This window comes from Pantherophis guttatus, chromosome 1 (assembly GCF_059756535.1).
Source record: "Pantherophis guttatus breed Tessera chromosome 1, ASM5975653v1, whole genome shotgun sequence".
In the NCBI taxonomy this organism is placed as follows: Eukaryota; Metazoa; Chordata; class Lepidosauria; order Squamata; family Colubridae; genus Pantherophis; species Pantherophis guttatus.
In genome coordinates, this window is record NC_142063.1 from 125,616,106 (window position 1) to 125,634,542 (window position 18,437).

Genomic DNA, 18,437 nt, shown 5'->3' on the forward strand with positions numbered 1-18,437 from the left:
GCCCATGCTGATTCTCAATTCTCCTTTTCACATCTCCTGGCATACTGGGTACTGTTTTTGAATGTCCTGGGCACTGCAAAGGAATTTGTCTCTTGCTATGGCGGGCATTATTTTAAAGGAAAGTAAAAACGGGTGGTCTTCAAATTTTGAAAGAAATCTTTGAGCTCTGTCTTCTTCTGCCATCAATAGAATCTTGTCTGTCCCCAAATTTCAAAATAGGTTTCACAACAATTTTTTTAAAACCAGCTAAAGGTTATTTGCACATCACTAATCCTACATTCTTAATTTGTTCAGCTCTACATCTATTCAGCTTTAATGTTATTTTCAGCTGTTCTTATCACTGGATTCAAAATGAGTTTTTGTAGTAAGAAAAAAAGCAGGCATTTTAAAAGAATGTATGTTGCATTAGAGAGTTCTAATATATGCTTCTAATTTTAATTGAATGTATGGAGCAAGTTATGAAAAAACTTTGATTTCCTGTATATTTTCTCTGGGATAAAATATTATTCTAATCCTTCTGCTTGGGTAATATTTTAGCGTGGGCTCATTTAAACAGCTATTATTTGGCTTCTTTAAAATCCTGACAAGTGCTTGATTATATTGGAAAACACAGGATAAAAATAGATACTCTTAATCATCCATTAACAACCTTCTAAAAAACTTTGAAAGAACACAAAAGGAACCCAATTGATAAAAAAGAGCAAAACGACAAAAATCTGGATAAAGGTTGCTTTGTTCCATAATTATTTGGATGCTCTTTTATTTTTTGCAGACAGTTCATTATCAAACTAGGTAACATCTTCAGAGCATTTCAGTTTATAAATCCAAATATGATCAACACATATTATTTTTAAAAATATCAAAATAAATTTGGATAATATATAAAAAATTTGGAAGTAGAATATCCTACATAAATAAGTCAATGGTTTCAGGTTTTAAGAAATGCCGAGTATGCTTCTTATGATTTAAAAATGAGTTAAATACATTTTTTCCCCAGTCTGGTTCTTCAATTGTTCGTTGCTATTTTAGGTAAGTCACAGTGCTCTATGTAAATTTACCAATGTGTGACAAACCAAAGTCACTTGTTTAGCTGATTCAAAGATGTATCTGTAAAGGAGATACTTTGCCATTCATAAAACTAGTAACCCACTAAAATAAATGACTGAGATATGCATTTCTTTCATGTCATTTTGGAGGAGAACCTCAGTTATCAATTTCAAGACTTGCCCTCTTCATTCTATGAATACAGTTTGAAGCAGTGGTGCACATACCTTGCTCCCAGTCAGTTGTGCAAGATGAGGCTTCAGTTCTTCGCCAATCACTGAATAGATGGCCACGAGGCAAAACACACTGGCTTTGCGAACACTGCTTTCGGTGTTGTCATAACCCTAGATGCAAGACATCAACTCTATGAAACTCAAAGGATGAATCAGATGGATACATGGCAACCCCCCCCCCCCGGAGATATATTAAATATAACCCTCCTCAAAACTGCTGTACCACTGTCCATATCTGTCTGTGCTTTTTAAAAAGAAGTATAGAGTATTTATTGCATCACTGCAAACAGACTCTATTGCAGTTTAAAAGTAAAAGTGACGAGGTTTACTGATACATACATATGTAATACTTCAAATACACACATATATGGTTGGGTAACTGGGTTTGATTGAACACTAATTTGATTTGTGTTGTTTTGGTGCATGACGATATAGATATATTATTAGTATTCTGTATAGGAAATGGGGTTGCCTACTATTTTAATCCTGTTTACATATTTTGAATACAGAAGCCACTCAGGGTTGGTAGTGATTGGAGTGACATATGAGCTCCGTTCACTAAATACAGGTAGTCCTCCACTTAAAACAGTTTGAAGTTATAACATTACTGAAAACATTACTGACTTAAGATCATTTTTCACACTTGCCCATGGTCATGTGATCAAAATTTGAATGTTTGGTAACTGACTCATATTTATGACGGTTAACATTTTTTAGTTGTAGTCTGTTAGTTTCTAGCAGACAAACAGAAACTCATTCAGCTTTATAATGAAGCATTGAGGCTAATTAATTCCAGGAAAACCATCCTTATGTTGTAAAAAACTCCTATACTTGCAGTTTTCAAAACTCAAATGCTAACTGTGATTCTAAGTAATTTTGCTGTAATAACGCGTCCTTTAAAGTACAATATTAACAGTAGAATGGCCTGCCAAGGGGCAGAAAAATGGAGATTAAAGTAGTACTAGGACCAAATATTAAGTGCGATATTTAAGTTCAGTAATATTTCAGCCCTGTTCAAACAGATACAGTTCCCATACTTTTTCTATGGGTTTTTCATTCTGTTTCTCCAAAACAAACTCAAAATCTGTGGTTATTAAATGTATTGAGTTCCCGTTGATTAAGTTTGATTACTTGTCTTTTAGCTTTTCATCTTCTTCCCTACCCTAGTTTTCTCAGCGGATCTATTTGAATATTCTTCTTTTTGTATTTACCAGCTCAGATCACAGTTAGGAATGATCAAAATATAATGAAGTTGCCCATGCCTGTCATTAGATTTATATCTGAAAAAGCTAATGATTCAAAATAATTAATTGGTTCAGTCCAAATCTCAGACCTAATTCAGCAGTATTTGGGAAAGAAATTTATCTGGAATCTTATTTGTAATTAAATGATTAAATGATCCATTGCTATCAATAGGCAAATGTTTCCTATTTATCATATAGGCTGTTAGCCTGCTTTAATTTTATAGTAAAATATAGGAACTGTGGTATGGGAGGAGAAGAAATCACAACATGTAAGTCTATTGCTTGCTATTTGAAGAGACTGCTCTGTCAAATAAAATACAGCACATAAACACACACATAAGTATATGGTCCCATTGTTTGGTTTTATGCAGCCCTCTGGAGTAATTTTATATGACTTTTACAATGAATCAGTTCAAATCCCTGGTAAAGTTATCTACCTTTCCTTGACAGTCTGTGTGGAGAGAAAAGAAGTGAATAGAATATGGTAACCTCTTTTTTTTTTTTTTCACCAATTGCAAGCGGTTTGGTTCATGACAGATTTTATGTGGTAATATGACAGAAAGTAAGTTGTCCACAACTGATTTAAGTTATGAGAAAGGCTATATTCCTTCAGTTGAAGCAGAGCTTCACCAAAAGGCATCTGGCTTGTATATAGCCCTTAAATAATAATTGTAAAAATATTCTATTAAATCACTCTTTGAAAAGATAATAAAACAGAAAGAGGCATGCTGAGCTTATGGTTTGCTTATGCCTTGGGCTCAGAGTGACCTCTGTTGGGAGAAGGTTTTTCAGCCCATACATTTAGGGGTTTTTTTTCCACTCTTATCTGATATTAGGACAGCCCTTGCTGGGGAACAGAATTCATAATACAAGATCAGATTAGGTTTCCTTTTTGCATATGAAGCAGAGGTTAAATACTGTAGCCATGTTTTACATTTCTAGACATCTGAATGCATAAAATCCTATTCCAGTTTGACAAGATGACTTGCTGCCCTAACTTACACAACTCCATGTTTCTTACATAGTTTTTATGGTTTCTATTAATTCCATGAACTATGACAAACCAACTGAAAAAGGAGGCGTGGGGGAAATCACGCTGGTCCCATAGCCAAAGTGTAACTCGTTCATCATCCTTGTGGTCTTGGTTTGACTTTAGTCTTTGCTAAGGGACTTAGTAAAAAGTACCCCCTTTTTTTTTAAAGTTCAGGTGCTGCTCCCCCCTCCCCTCCCCCAAGCTGATTTACCCAGATGGAATGCTTTATCTTCTGCTTTATTTTGCTGTTTGGCAAAACTGCATTTCAACAATATTCACCTTTCAGTGTCCTTAGAATTAAATACTGTCACCCAAAATAACCAGGCAGTATACATTGTAAGTGAGTATCTCAGTGAAAAGAAAAGTTCAGCATTATGTGAGACCTTACAAAGGATATTCTTCATAGGGCATACAGAAAAATTTCATTTCTTTCTAAAGCAAAATACATGTTCCTCAGCAAAACCAGGCAGATCAGTGAGGTAACTTGTACAGTATTTTGTTAGCCACCCTTCTAAAATGGACAAAATCACTATGTACCATTATGTAATATATCTAGAAGGCATTAAACTCATGGGCTATTTCACGCTCCTTTCATGCTGAATGATTAAAAGACATAAAATGAACTGATTTTCAAACATGCAACCTAAAACATTGAGTCAAAAGATCTGACACAGAGAGCACGGAAGGACTAATAAGAACAACTGAAGAAGTAGTTCAGAGCTAAACTATATAATACAAGCTAACCTGTGTAAAAGCCAATTGGTACTTCATTTTTAAAACATGAAAAATGGCCTTTGGAATCTACAATAGAATAAAGGAACTCAGAATTTTTTTTTACCAATGATCATTTTTCTGCCCTCCAAAATGACAACTCTTCATACATTTAATAGCTTGTGCTGTAAAATCTCTCCTTACATACCCTTTGGAACAAGAACTATAAATTCTAAAAAGGCATCAATACCTGCTTCTGAAACCTAAGGATTGGGCATGAACAGCTGCCATTTAAGTTTAAACAAACATATAGCTAGCTATTAATGTGTGAACCAATCATTGTAGTTTCTAAATCACACGTAGCAACTTTGCATTATGTGAGAATCAGATCACAATGTTCAACAAACTCCGGTTAAAATATTACCGTATTTTTCGGAGTATAAGACTCTCCAGAGTATAAGACACACCTTATTTTGGGGGGAGGAAATTAAGAAAAAAAAATCTGCTTGAGAGGGAGGCTGCATTTGCAGCCTCCAAAAGCTTCAAAAGGGTGGGGGCCGCGGGTGGGCAGGGTTACATTCGGTGTATAAGACCCAACCCAAATTTTCACCTCTTTTATTTCACCTCTTATACTCCGAAAAATATGGTAATTCAGTCTCATTGTTATAATTAGCATATTAATATTATTATGCGTTAGCAATATATTAATATTAATGCTATCACTAATTATAACAACAACTCATTGTTATAATTAGTATATTAATTCACTCTCATTGTTATCATTCATTACATCTGACCCAAAAGATGTGGTAGTTATTTGGTTTTATTTTATACATGTACTATACATGTATGTATTGCATTTATATCCTGCCTTTCTCCAAGGAGCTTAAAGCAATCTGCCCATCCAATCTTTTTGTCAATCCACTGAAGGCATAAGTGAACCAGCCCTCAGTGTTAGAGAAAAGTAATGTTCAAAAAAATAGAAAAATAAAACATAATGTTCCAGAAAAATAGCATCCAATAAACAGGCAGTTGTATTACAATCTACAATTCACAAAAGAAAACAGGAAAAATACTTAAAATCCCTCACAAACATATAGAACGCACATACATACAGAGAAAATGCACAACACACATACACACACACAGAGAGAAAACCCATTCTTGCCAAACACCCTCCCATCCTTTGAAATAACTGAGAAATCTCACATTGATATCACTTTCCTTTCCATACTCTTTACAAGCACACACAGTGCTAAGCTGTTCTTTGCTAGCATACTTGATATAGGCATTACAGGTAGTGCTTGACTTAATACCAATATTTCTGTTGCTAAGACAGTTGTTAAGTGAGTCTTGCTCCATTTTACGACTTTTCTTGCCATAGTTGTTAAGTGAATCGCTGTAGTTGTTAAGTTAGTAACACGGTTGTTAAGTGAATCTGGCTTCCCCATTGACTCTACTTGTCAGAAGGTCTCAAAAGGTGATCACGTGACCACAGGACACTGCAATTGTCATAAATACCCAAAAAATGCCAAGTGCCTGAATTTTGATCACATGTTGTGGCCCGTACGTGGCCTGTGCGGCTAGTGGCTGATTCGGACAGCAAGGAGGCTGGTGTGCTGCGCCAGCAGCCTGTGCAGCTGGCACTCGAGTCAGACAATGAGGCTGGAGAAGATGTGGTGCCAGAGGCGGGGATTCAGCCAGGGCCTTTAGAACCTCCAGAAGCTCCCTTAAGTGAAGAGGATGAAGAGAAGGAGCCTCTTCTCGATGCACAGGCGCGCAGAGCTGCCAAAAGGCAGGAGTGGCTCCTCAGGATGAGGTCTCCTCAAGAGTAAGGCTTGGGACTAATTGGCCACTCCCTTAGCCTATTTAAGGAAGACCGCCGACTGAAGCAATTTGCAGGGAACAACTTCGTTCACTCTCCTTCATGCCTTGATCTTCGTTCTTTGCAAATTGATTCTGGGCTTTCTGCCAACCATAGTAAGATTAAGATTATTTATTCTTTGGATTCTTGTAGGATGTTAAGAAAGTTAATTAACAGCCTTTGTTTGGGAAAAAAAAACTTATTTAATTTAGTAAAACTAAGGTTTGTACAGACTTTGTGTGGTCTGAATTCTTTGGGGTCCATAGCTGGGGCAGAACATCACATGACCAAGGGGATACTGCAGCAATAAGTGTGAAAAACAGTCGCTGTAACTTTGAACAGTCACTAAACAAATGGTTATATGTCAAGGATTACCTGTAGTTTCACAAATAATTTGACCCATGCTATGTAAGGTTTTAAAAATAATAACCAGTACCTTTAGTGCTTTAAGATTGTTTTTTAAAAAGCCACTGAACACAGACCATTTGATAAATGAAATCAACAAACAAAGATGACATCTGATCCCCAATTTTATTCCATTCTTTGAAAAGCCTTTTGAGAGACCAGAATTCCCTTTGGCCATTCTGACAAACACTACACAATCTAACATTGTCAATCCTAAATATGAAGAACTTTGATGAGAAAGGTATCAGAAGAAGTCTGATATTTAAAAATATTGTAAGCACATATAATGTAGGCTTCTTTAGATGCTGTATCCTAAAAAATTGGCAAGAACAACAACAACAAAAAGGCCTGGCTTAATTCCTTGATTAACTTTGCTTTGTATTATTTTTATTCCAGAATGCCTGAAAGGTCCTTTCTTCCTCCAACTGCCATTTCAGAGCTACTACAGAATCTGCTCACGCCAGGAGATAGGAAAGAGAAAGAAGACAGAAGACATAACCTGTCCTTAAGCAAACTGGTTGAGAAGGAAACACTGCAATAAATCAGGTGAGATATTTCGACCTTCAATTAGCTTGTGAGAGGCAAGAAAGACAATGAGTGCAAATAAAGGACTTCTTTGGAACCTGATCAACAATATCTATATTCTCAGAGTTTATATTAACTTTACCATCCACTGTTTCAAGCCTTTTACTGGAGAAGTGATTCATAAGCCCTCAGTTAAAAGCAGAGAGAAATTTCTCAGATGCTAAGATTGATTGTAAAAAGCCTTATGCCTCAGAGGAAGGGGGAGGAAGAGGGGAAGAGAGAGAGAAGCATTCTCCAAGAAATTTACTTGAACACTGTCACAGGATTAGTTTACTTAATCTGTCTGTAACCCTTTAGCAGAAACTGACCTTTCTTCATCAAACAACTAGGGAGGTTCAGAATGACTCTTCTGATTGTACTTTTGAGAGTTTCCAGAATGAATTTCTCTAAATAAACAAAAACTTGACTGAATGAAATATTTAGTAAAGCTGGTAAAGGAAACTCAACCATTCTGTGACTGCAAATAGCAAAAATAGTCTGAAAAAAAAAGTAAGAGTTGGAGGTCTTACTGGTTGCCACATCTAAAGGCTATTAGCCCAAAGGTTTCTCATTTACACCGAAAATGCATTACATTCTAATTTCCTACTATTATTTCATTCAATTTAGCAAGTCTTATAATTTGCGAGACATCAACATAAAATAAATAAAAATGATATTTGCTGCTTGGAGCAACTGAGCAATTCCATACACAGACCCATACCTGCAACAATCCAGGGATGATGTCTTGTAGGAGCTGATGCAATGACTCCTTTGAGATTCTTTCAATGACTTTAGTTTGCATTTTAATAGCAGCCAGATTAATTGGATAGTCAGCTGTTTGAATGATGGGACAAAGCACTTTGATGCACTGTTCTGGATGGATGGAACTAGCCAAAGTGGAAGCAGCTTCCTCGGCAGCTCTCACAACCTATAGTGAGAAAGACAAACATGGAGAATTGTCAAAAGTTACAGCATTACAAAAAATAGTACATTTCCATCCTTAAGAACCATGAGGAGTTCTTAAGGAGAAAATAGGTGTGACCATACTTTGATTCCAATGACTTTTCTTAAACTTGTATATTCTGCATTTTAGGGTATGATGGTAACTATGAAGATCTTCCTTGTAATAAATGTAGAGCAAATACAGTTAATATATCTGTCAAAATGCTTAGTTTGCTCTGAATGTATTCAGATATCCATCATAAATAAAAGGTGAATTTTTTATCTAAAATTTATTCTGGTTAGCATATTCTAAATACATATGTAACAACTGCGAAAGGAATTGTGCAGCACAGGATAGATTTTTGCATAGCAATATAGATGCCTAATGTTATTCAGATGTGAATCAATGTCTTCAATATTTTTATTCACTCAGTTGTTCAACAGATTAAATACATTAGTAGCAATACATTTTCTTTCACTGGCACTCTAAATCACCCATAACATAAATACATATGCATACAGCCTGCATATATGTATATCCATACAGATTGTGTGTACTTATTTCATTCATTTCACTCATAATAACTGGTACAAACATATTATAAAGAAGAAAATACAGTTTGGCTACTGTACACTCATGAGAATGAAGGCTGCTCGAGGGATAAAATTAAGCAGAAAAATATAGAATATAGATAATGTTAACCTATTTTGATAATTCTGCATTGTAAAATTATAATAAAATTATAAAATAAAAAAATTGGAAAGACCCAGGCTCATCAAGTCAAGTTTGTTATCAGTACATCTCTATCCAGCCTTTGCTTAAAGATGTCCAGCAAGAGCCTTGATGGTACAGTGGTCTAAGCACCTTGTTATTAACACAGCTGCCTGCAATTACTGCTGGTTCGAATCTCTCCAAGGCTCAAGGTTGACTCAGCCGTCCATCCTTTCTAAGGTAGGTGAAATGAGGACCCAGTTTGTGGGAGCAATAAGCTGACTTTGTATAAAATATACAAAAGTATGAAGGCTATTGCTTAACGCATTGTAAGCCGCCCTGAGTCTCCGGAGAAGGGCGGCATATAAATAAAAAAAAAATTTTTTTTTAAAAAGGGAAAGTCTACTGTTTAGGTGGTCTTAGTAGGAAAGTTATTTTTGTGATCTAACTTACATTTGAATGTAACTTCCAGTAATTTAATTATTATTCCATTTCCTGCACTTTGGAACAACAAAGAACAAACCAGGATTCTCTTCTGAGCTTTTAGGTACCTGAAGAATGCTATTGCATCCTCCTTCCAGTTGACATTTTGAAAAGCTAAAGATTCTGTCCTAGAATTTAAGCTCCCAATACCCTGATCATTGTGATCCTTTTTCGTGTAGTTTCAGGTTGTATGAATCCATATTAAATATTCTATTCTGACCTGGAAACAGTGTTCAAGGTAAGATCTTGACCAATGCAGAATAAAATAGAACAGTCATCCTTCTGAATATCATTTCTAGACATATGCTTCAGAGAAATGGTTAATTCTTAAATGGATCTCAAAATGTTTGGAAGAGAATATACTGAATTAAAATTTTAGTATATTTCCTTTTAGCTCAATACAAGCTGAAGTAAAAGCTCACAATCCATGAGTATTTAAATAAGAACAAGAAAAAACAGGGGAGTGGTTTTCATTTCTTTCCCAGAATTAGAGTAAACATTAAAAAAAAAAAAAAAAAAAGAATCCAGCCTTTGACCAGACAAACGGTATCTATCCTGGGTCTAAGGTTATGCCCTTATTTCCTTGCCTTCATTACTACAACATAATAGAATAGTAGAATGGACAGCGTATGCTAGAAAGATATTGAATCCAAGGCTTCCTTAAGAAATGGAAATCCTTCTAAAATGAGAACAAAAAAGAATAGTTCTGCTAAGGAAACGCAAGCAAATAAAAACACAAAAAAGTGTTATGTTGCTAATAATAAACAATAAAAATATTTAAATATGTTAAAAGGAGGAAAAGATAAAAGGAGGCAGTTGGACGACAATAAAAGAAAAGGAATAATAAAAGAGGACAAGCAGAATTATAACAATTGTTTGTGTCTGTTTTCAATGCAAAAGATAAAGGACAGTACTAATGCTAATTTAGTTATTTTTAGGAAATTAGTCCAAAAACTTGAGACAAAATGTGGTAAATAAAGTAAATTGTAGGAAAGCAAGCAAATCACTGAGTCCTGATGACATCCACACAAGTTATTAAAGCAAGCTTATTTAAAATGGCAGAACTTTATAACATTTTTACAATCAGCTGCTTTGAGTATTGAAAAGTGTCTGATAATATTGTAAAAGGGGTGTTGGAGATCCAGGAAATTACAGGCTAATTGCTTTAATTTATATATTCTGGATTAACTGTAAAAACCTTTCTTAAATTTTAAAAAATTAAGCAAACAGAATGAAAAATCTTTTTGAAGATGATTTCAGCACTGCTTCCTTAAGTTAAAACGTGTCTTACTAACTACCAGTTTTCTTTGAGAATATGTAGACAGTGCTGGTTCATTAGACATTGTTCAAAAGATTTTCAACAATGTTTGCCATTAAAATGCATAGCAAACTTGTCAGTCATTAAAAGAGAGGCCCTTTTATCAGTGGATGATTTATTAAAAAAAGAAGGAAGAAAGTACTGTAGAAATAAATGCTAAGTTCTCACAAGGAAGTACTATGGAGTCACTTAAATATTTCTATTGGAATCTAGCCTTTTCATTATTATAAATAAATTGCTTCAGTAAAAACTATTCCATATATCTCTGAGCCTAGCAAAGCCAGAATAGGCTTTGGTAGATAGTGGTGGAATAGGACCCACCACTTCTATTAATAGCAAAGCACAACTTGGGTACAATAATTCTCTCAAATTTAAGTTCCATAGAAAAATGAGGAAGATATGCCAGACTGACCATCTTCCTAGAAATAGGAATAGATTAGCCTCTAAAATCAAGTTAGAAAATATGAAAATTTTACTCTACACCTCTTTCAGTCGCCAATATTCAATAAACTTTTTCTTCCTTTCAATGTACAAAGAACAAATGAAGTTTTCCTTCCTTCCTTCCTTCCTTCCTTCCTTCCTTCCTTCCTTCCTTCCTTCCTTCCTTCCTTCCTCTCTCTACATTCAATTACATTACAAACCACCAACTGCAAGTGCAAAATGTCCATATACAAATTTAACCAAAATAAAAGACGCTGGAGATGGCAAGCTTTCTCAATCATTTGCACAGATAATTCACAAAGAAAAAGACAAGGGCATAAAGTCAAAGTGAGACAATAAGAATGCACAGTAGGGAGAAGCTTGCCAACAAAGGCACTCCTTAAGAACAAAATGTTTTGTCCAAGTGCTTTATCGCAAAATCTGTTACAACTGTTACTAATTGTGGCTCCACATACACAGAAAGCGTTGTATGAAGGCTCTGATTCCAAGAAAAAATAATAAAGACATGCTGATTTATTAAAAGGATTAAATATTTCCTGACCTTTCACAACTATTCTTATGCCTTTTGTTCCCATGTTGCTTGTTTAACTGAGTAAGTCATTATGTGTTTAAAACCACAATCCCGTAAACAGCTAAATGGATGTATAGTAAAGCTTATTCTGTTATTCCTATTCTACGGCCAAAAGCGCTCTCTCGCTCTCTTTTTGTTTCTATATTTAAGTTTTCACTATTCTGTCCAGAACTGCATACCCTTAACTCAATTGCCTTCAATTAGAAAGATTACAGTCCTGTAATGAATCTGGAGAGTCATGATGTAAACGTGCAAAAATATATACAGGACTAAAGCTAGATTTTTTAAAAAATCACCGTAAGAAAATCTGGTTTGGGTTAAACATAAAATATAAGGTATTGAAATAGGTTGAATGTTTTCATATTCTTTATTTCATTTTGTCACTGAAGTTCTGGCAAGAAGTGGCAACCTTTTTTGTGTTGGGGAAACAACAAAACTGCTTGAGGAATATCTGCAAAGTAGGTGAATCTGTCATTTTTTGATTTATGGACAATTTTTTATTTTTCATTTGGGAAAACCTGGGATAAACTAAATTGAAATGGCTGCCTTAATTTTGGTTATTAAACCCTGAAACACATACCCATTAAGATGGTTTTGTAGGTCCTAGAGGCTGCAGATAGTGTTGTAGGGCCATATATGGCTAAAAGGTGGGTTCCAAGCTTAAATCCTTCACATGAGATAACTAGAGAAATTCTTTAAATCAGGGCTGTCAAACTCACGTCACATGACACACCAGGACTTTACCCCCTTCCCTAAACCATGTGGGGGTGTGGCCAGCACGTGACGCATCCGGCCTGCAAGTTTGACAGCCCTGCTTTAAATGCAGACTCACAAGAAAAGTAAACTTAGGACCACAGTCAATAATATATGGAACTAGTCAGAGCTATAGGTTAGGAATTCCATTAAGGTATGGTTTACTATTTTCTTCATTCCATTTAAACTTACTGGCTCATTATAGTGCTATTGGAATTAATAGTACGGCATGACTAAGGTGACCAGATTTTAACATTGGTAAAGAGGGACATTGTGGGCGTGGCTTATTTTGTGGGCATGGCTAGCTGGTCACGTGACTGGGTGGGCGTGGCTAGCTGGTCACGTGACTGGGTGGGTGTGGCTAGCTGGTCATGTGACCGGGTGGCCATGGCTATGTGTATAGGGACTACTCAGAGGGCTGAAAAGTCATTTCTGACAGGTCCTCACACTTTTGACTGGTCCTCACACTTATGACCATCCTCACATTTATGCCCGTGCAGTATTCTTAACAACCATGTCACTCATTTCACAACTGCTTCTCTTCACCATGATGACAAGATAGGGCAAAAATGTAAAATGTGAGGACAGTCGTAAGTTCGAGGACTGGTCAAAAGTGTGAGGACCAGTCAAAAATAACTTTTTCAGCCCTCTAAGTAGTCCATATGCACAAAAGGACTAACCAGAGGGCTGAAAAAATCATTTCTGACAGGTCCTCGCACTTTTGACTGGTCCTCACACTTATGACCATCCTCACATTTATGCCCATGCAGCATTCTTAACAACCATGTCTATTTATTCATATTTGTTCTCTTTTATTCTTTAAAGTTTAACCATTCATTCTTTATCTTAATATCTTTATATTTGTTTGGGATTGGCTTTCTTCCCTTTCATCTTTTTTATTGTACAGCAATCTTTCTCCTCAAACCTACCACCTCTCTCTTTTCTTTCCTTCTTACTTTCTCTTCCCCCCCTCTTCTTCTCCTCCCTACTTCCTCTTCCTTTCTCCTTCTCCTCCTCTCTTCCTCCCCCTCTTACCTTCACTCCTACTCTAATTTCCCTTCCCTTCCTTCATCCCTCTCTATTGCTGTATCCTTTTATGCATATGGACTACTCAGAGGGCTGAAAAAGTTATTTTTGACTGGTCCTCGCACTTTTGACCAGTCCTCGAACTTACGACTGTCTTCACATTTTACATTTTTGCCCTATCTTGTCATCATGGTGAAGAGAAGCAGTTGTGAAATGAGTGACATGGTTGTTAAGAATGCTGCATGGGCATAAATGTGAGGATGGTCATAAGTGTGAGGACCAGTCAAAAGTGCGAGGACCTGTCAGAAATGACTTTTTTCAGCCCTCTGGTTAGTCCTTTTGTGCATATGGACTACTCAGAGGGCTGAAAAAGTTATTTTCGATTGGTCCTCGCACTTTTGACCAGTCCTCGAACTTACGACTGTCCTCACATTTTACATTTTTGCCCTATCTTGTCATCATGGTGAAGAGAAGCAGTTGTGAAATGAGTGACATGGTTGTTAAGAATGCTGCATGGGCATAATTTTCCCATTGTTTGCAGTTTTTCACCTACCTTTTTTGGGGAGGAAAAATAAAAATAAAAATAAATCTCTCTCTGCCTCATTTTGTCACGTTGCACCAAAGATCCTGGTTTCGGTTTCGTTTCTGCAGCTTAGCTAGGGGAAAAAAAAACTCTTTACACTGATTGCCTGTAGGGCGGCCCTTTGAAGCCCTGGGCAAGAGTTTAAACAGTTTTTTTTTCTTCTAGCCATCAGCTGGGGCTCAAGAGGCAGCAGGACTGAGGAGGCAGAATGAAAAATCGGGACTTTTTTGAAACCCCGCGGGACGCGGGACAAATTGCTAAAAATTGGGACTGTCCCGCCAAAAGCGGGACGTCTGGTCACCTTAGGCATGACCTATAGACACATTGATTCTTAAAGTATAGCATATAGTACGGCACTCAAAATTACCTCTTTATGAGAATCTTTATGCGCTTCTAGGGTCTTCATGATAGTTAGTTCAGCATAGTTCTTAAATCTTGCTGGTTGATTCCTCAGAATTTCTCGCAAAACTCTCAGTGCCAAGGCTCGTATTGAATGCTAAATCAAAAGAAGTAGCACATCTTTATTTATTAAAATATACATGCCTCCCACCTCATTAAGAAGCGTCTCTGAGTGCCTTGGAAACATCATTTTGCTCTTCAAAATCATTAATAGAGGAATGCATTGTTTGACTGGAATGGATACACATTTTATAAAATCCAATTTTTAAGTCAAGAAAAATTGACAAGGCTCAGAAGAGAACACCACAGTAGCCTTGTATCACGGGCTCAAGTTCATTAGCAAAACTGAATCACATTCTTTGCATGAGAACTAAGTAGCTGCTAATAAATATTGGGAGCTTTTATATTATGTCAATGTATAAAATAAGCTACCCATTGAACTGTGTATCAAAGAGAACAGCAAACAGATTTTTTTCATAACCATTTATGATTCAGTCTCTTTTTGAAATACATAAACAATCCAAAAACTCAATTAAATTTCATTTCCTTGGATCTTATTTGCTAATGAAGACCAATACCATATTATTAGTAACACAGGAAGCTAAAGCAGGCCTGTTTTGCACAAATACATCTATTTTACATTTCTTTTTGAGATCAATATTAGTTTTTTCATTCAGTCTGCTGCCATGACAGTCTTACTCCTCCCTAGTCACCGGCATCTTTATCCAAGAAGATCATTATTAGTGAGAATATTAGAATAACATCTTAGGTTATATAATTGTTGGGATAGATTTTTGGATTAGAGCCATTTCAACCACTGACTAGCTTCAACCCAGAAGCATATGATTTAGCTTCCTCAGACTAAACTTTGTTAAGTTTGTCCTCATACTTTGCAATTCCCGAGCTAACATTTGATTTGTCCCAATTTTAATCTTTGAACATCCAATGATTGCAAATGGCAAAAAATAACACGTACGAATTTTATTACCTACTTTCAGCAAGTTATTCCAAAAGTACTTAACTTTCTATGAACATAGTTTTGGTTCTGTTTTAATTTATTTACTTATCAAATTTAGGTACCATCCATCTCATTCTCATTTTTGAGGGACTCTGCCTTTATTAAAAGGATGGGTAAGAAAGCAGATTATAGTCATATAATAGCAATAGGATAGATTTTATCTATTTTATAACACAGTGGTACCCAACCTTTCAGGCTCCATGGACCGGCAATGACTGTGGTGGTGGTGGGGATGGTTTCGTGTGCAAACTAGATCACCCGCTTGAGTGGCCCAGTTCTGCAGAGGTACTGGTCCGTGGACCAGGGGTTGGGGGACCCCTGCTGTAGCAGGAGAAGTTAATTAAGTTACAGTTTGTTTATTTGAATTTAAGAAGGATAATTCAGAGTATATCCTCAATTGCAGAAAACTTGGATCTGGCTGAGTGGCAAATTGTTTATTGGCTCTGCTTGCTTTTGATGTGGTTTTCAGTTATCCAAAAGCCACTGAAAAGATACCATAGTGCTGCTTCATGTAAGAACTTCAGAAGTGAAAATATCTACTTCCTTACAAAAGAAAGAAGAAACACCATTTCTTCTTTAAATATTTCAAATATGAAATTAAAATTTGGACACAGATGTGTAATCTCATAGCCACTGCAATGACAATTCTGTTTACTCAAATGAAAAAACAATAGTCTAATTAAGCCACAATTTATAGTTGCGCAGATTCACTGTGAGTCAGGCATACAAGTTTATATAAAATAACATTATTATTATTATTATTATTATTATTATTATTATTATTATTATTATTATTATTATTATTATTATTTTCCCCAAAATCTCTCAGCATGGGCATCCAGTTTGGGCATGACTAATTTCTGCAATAATAAATTTATTAGCCTTTTAAGTGTCATGTTGCTATTTTATGGCATAGCTGCAACTTTGGGGGGCTAAGGACAACACAGCCTTTATATACTGGGTTATATGCCAAAGGCAATGCTCTAAAAATTAGGCAGGGCTAGAACAAAAACTAACTTTAATTTCAAGACAATTACATTTGGTTCTCAGACTATGTGTTGCTGGTAGAATTATTCTTTGGCAGCAGCATGCATCTCCAAATCCATACTGATGCCCCTATCCTGTCAGGGCCAGCTTTTGAAGGCATCTTGAGTAAAGTACTCTGTGATGGGCCCTCTCCTCAACTGGAGAGATGTCTGGTAGAGGAAGTGAGTAGCACAGCAACAGTGCTCCAACATGCACCACACATTTGAGGAATACAAATTTCAAGTGTCACAGTATCAAAGTGATGCTCCTTTTGGCAAAACTGGAGATGGGGTTAGATAACGAGGATAATTAAATTGGTTGGCTTTTCTGAGACTGTGGAAGCCAGATGAAACTAAAGGAAACAGAGAACACCATCTAAACATTAGCCACATATGCTGCAATGACAGTGCAGGTGGTAAAAATAGCAAAGCCTATGGCATTATCTTACATCTTTATCTCCAAGTGTTTCAAGTAATAAAAGCAAAATTGTCTTAAAATGTTCCTCCCAAACTCCCAGATTATCTTCTCTTGTAATCTTCAATAACTCAAGAAGGGCTCCTTTCCGTTCTTCTACACGCTCATTATGATTGGATAATTCTTTTAAAAGATCAGCCACCAAGTCAGAATGATCAATGGGCACTGAAAAGAAAAAACAGGAAAAGTAATTTCACAGCAAAGAAAATTAAGCAAGAACTTTAACAGGTGACGGTAGGACATATTCACAATATTTCTAACTAGTCTACAAATATAGTATGTCTTGAGTCCTTTAAGTACAAAGATTTTATCTATAATCTCTCTAACAATTGATTCTCAGTGTTACCACCTGTCACTATGTGCTCATAAAGCAATTCTGAGCAGGCAGGAGAGCTGGGTGAAAACATATGAAGGTTCTGTTCCCACGGCTTTTCCTTTAACCAGATATAGCTTTCAGTTCACAATGAAATGACTTTTGGAGCTTGTCTTCTTTACTGATGTGAATCAGGGATGGTATTCACTTACCTTCGCTACCAGTTCGCAAATGTGATCGCAAGCTCGCGCACGCATAACACCTCTGTGCATGCTCAGGACCTTCTGTGCATGTGCAGAGCATCAAAAACGGGACGTGATGATGTCTGGGCGGATGGGTGGAGCCTCTCACAGCCACCGCTACCAGTTCACCCAAACCAGATAGAACTGGCTGAATACTACCACTGATGTGAATGTGGAAGACCACTTACAGAATGTCAGGGCTCAAGTCTCAATTGAAAGATGAGCCTGTGGCTGCTGTACCACCTAGCTGAATCTCTTGCCCAGGAGCAAGATACTTCTATTTATTCCAGCAAGACTAATTAAGAAATGATGTAAACTGGATTCAAAAAGCTAGTGTCAGTATTATATCTTGTAACAGTTTAACCCCAATGTATACATGTTAAGGCATGTTCAATACTGAATTTTAAAAAATAAGTTCAATACTGAATTTTAAAAAATAAATGAAAACCAACCATCCCGAAGCTGATCCATATCGTCATCAAATACGGCTTCCTTAAGAGCAGTTTTATCATAGGCGTTGATAGTATCAGAGTAGGGGTAAGGGTTGTACTCTCGAGCTCGGGGTCCAGAAAAGGCACGTGGGGGCTGGGTGTTGAGCAGGGAAGTCTTGTTATCCAGAGCCATCCTTCCACCTTCTACCACATCACTGCTTCCACGCATTTCAGTGGCTGGTGAGGCTATACCATCATCTCTGGAAACCTGTAGCAATTGATCAAAGAAAGACAACTTTATTGGGATCAATTTCCATTAAGCTAGAAAGGGCAACTCTATTGTTACTCTGATAATAGGTTACACTGCCAAACAGCAGTCTTTCCCACTTTGAATCTTATTAATAGAGCTAAATAAATTAGAACTTCGTTTGCACCAAACCCTAATTTCAAACTGGCAGTTTCTAAATATAAATTTTCTTCATCAACTGCATCCATTCAAGTAAGTTGTTATTCTTTCTCTCTGCCGCTGCTAAATAATACTGAACAAGACTGTGAACTGTTTAACGCATTGTAAGCCGCCCTGAGTCTCCGGAGAAGGGCAGCATAT

The 18,437-nt window shown here is 36.4% G+C and overlaps 1 protein-coding gene and 1 long non-coding RNA gene across 15 annotated transcripts in view; one reads left to right on the forward strand and one right to left on the reverse strand.

Moving 5' to 3' along the window:
• The window catches only part of CLASP1 (cytoplasmic linker associated protein 1), a 236,845-nt gene that overhangs the window by 3,185 nt on the left and 215,223 nt on the right, over positions 1–18,437 (reverse strand). For all 14 annotated transcript variants that reach the window (XM_087881742.1, XM_087881736.1, XM_087881743.1 and 11 more), the window contains 5 exons: positions 17,852–18,098; positions 16,819–17,009; positions 14,295–14,423; positions 7,820–8,026; positions 1,272–1,388 (listed from right to left, as the gene is read on the reverse strand). In XM_087881742.1, coding sequence (XP_087737868.1) covers positions 1,272–1,388; positions 7,820–8,026; positions 14,295–14,423; positions 16,819–17,009; positions 17,852–18,098 — 891 coding nt within the window. The remainder of the gene's footprint in view (positions 1–1,271; positions 1,389–7,819; positions 8,027–14,294; positions 14,424–16,818; positions 17,010–17,851; positions 18,099–18,437) is intronic.
• On the forward strand, positions 6,991–15,837 carry LOC117668586 (uncharacterized). Its single transcript, XR_004592319.3, has 4 exons — positions 6,991–7,080; positions 9,415–9,473; positions 11,955–12,023; positions 15,748–15,837. It is a non-coding gene; the product is annotated as an uncharacterized LOC117668586 (long non-coding RNA).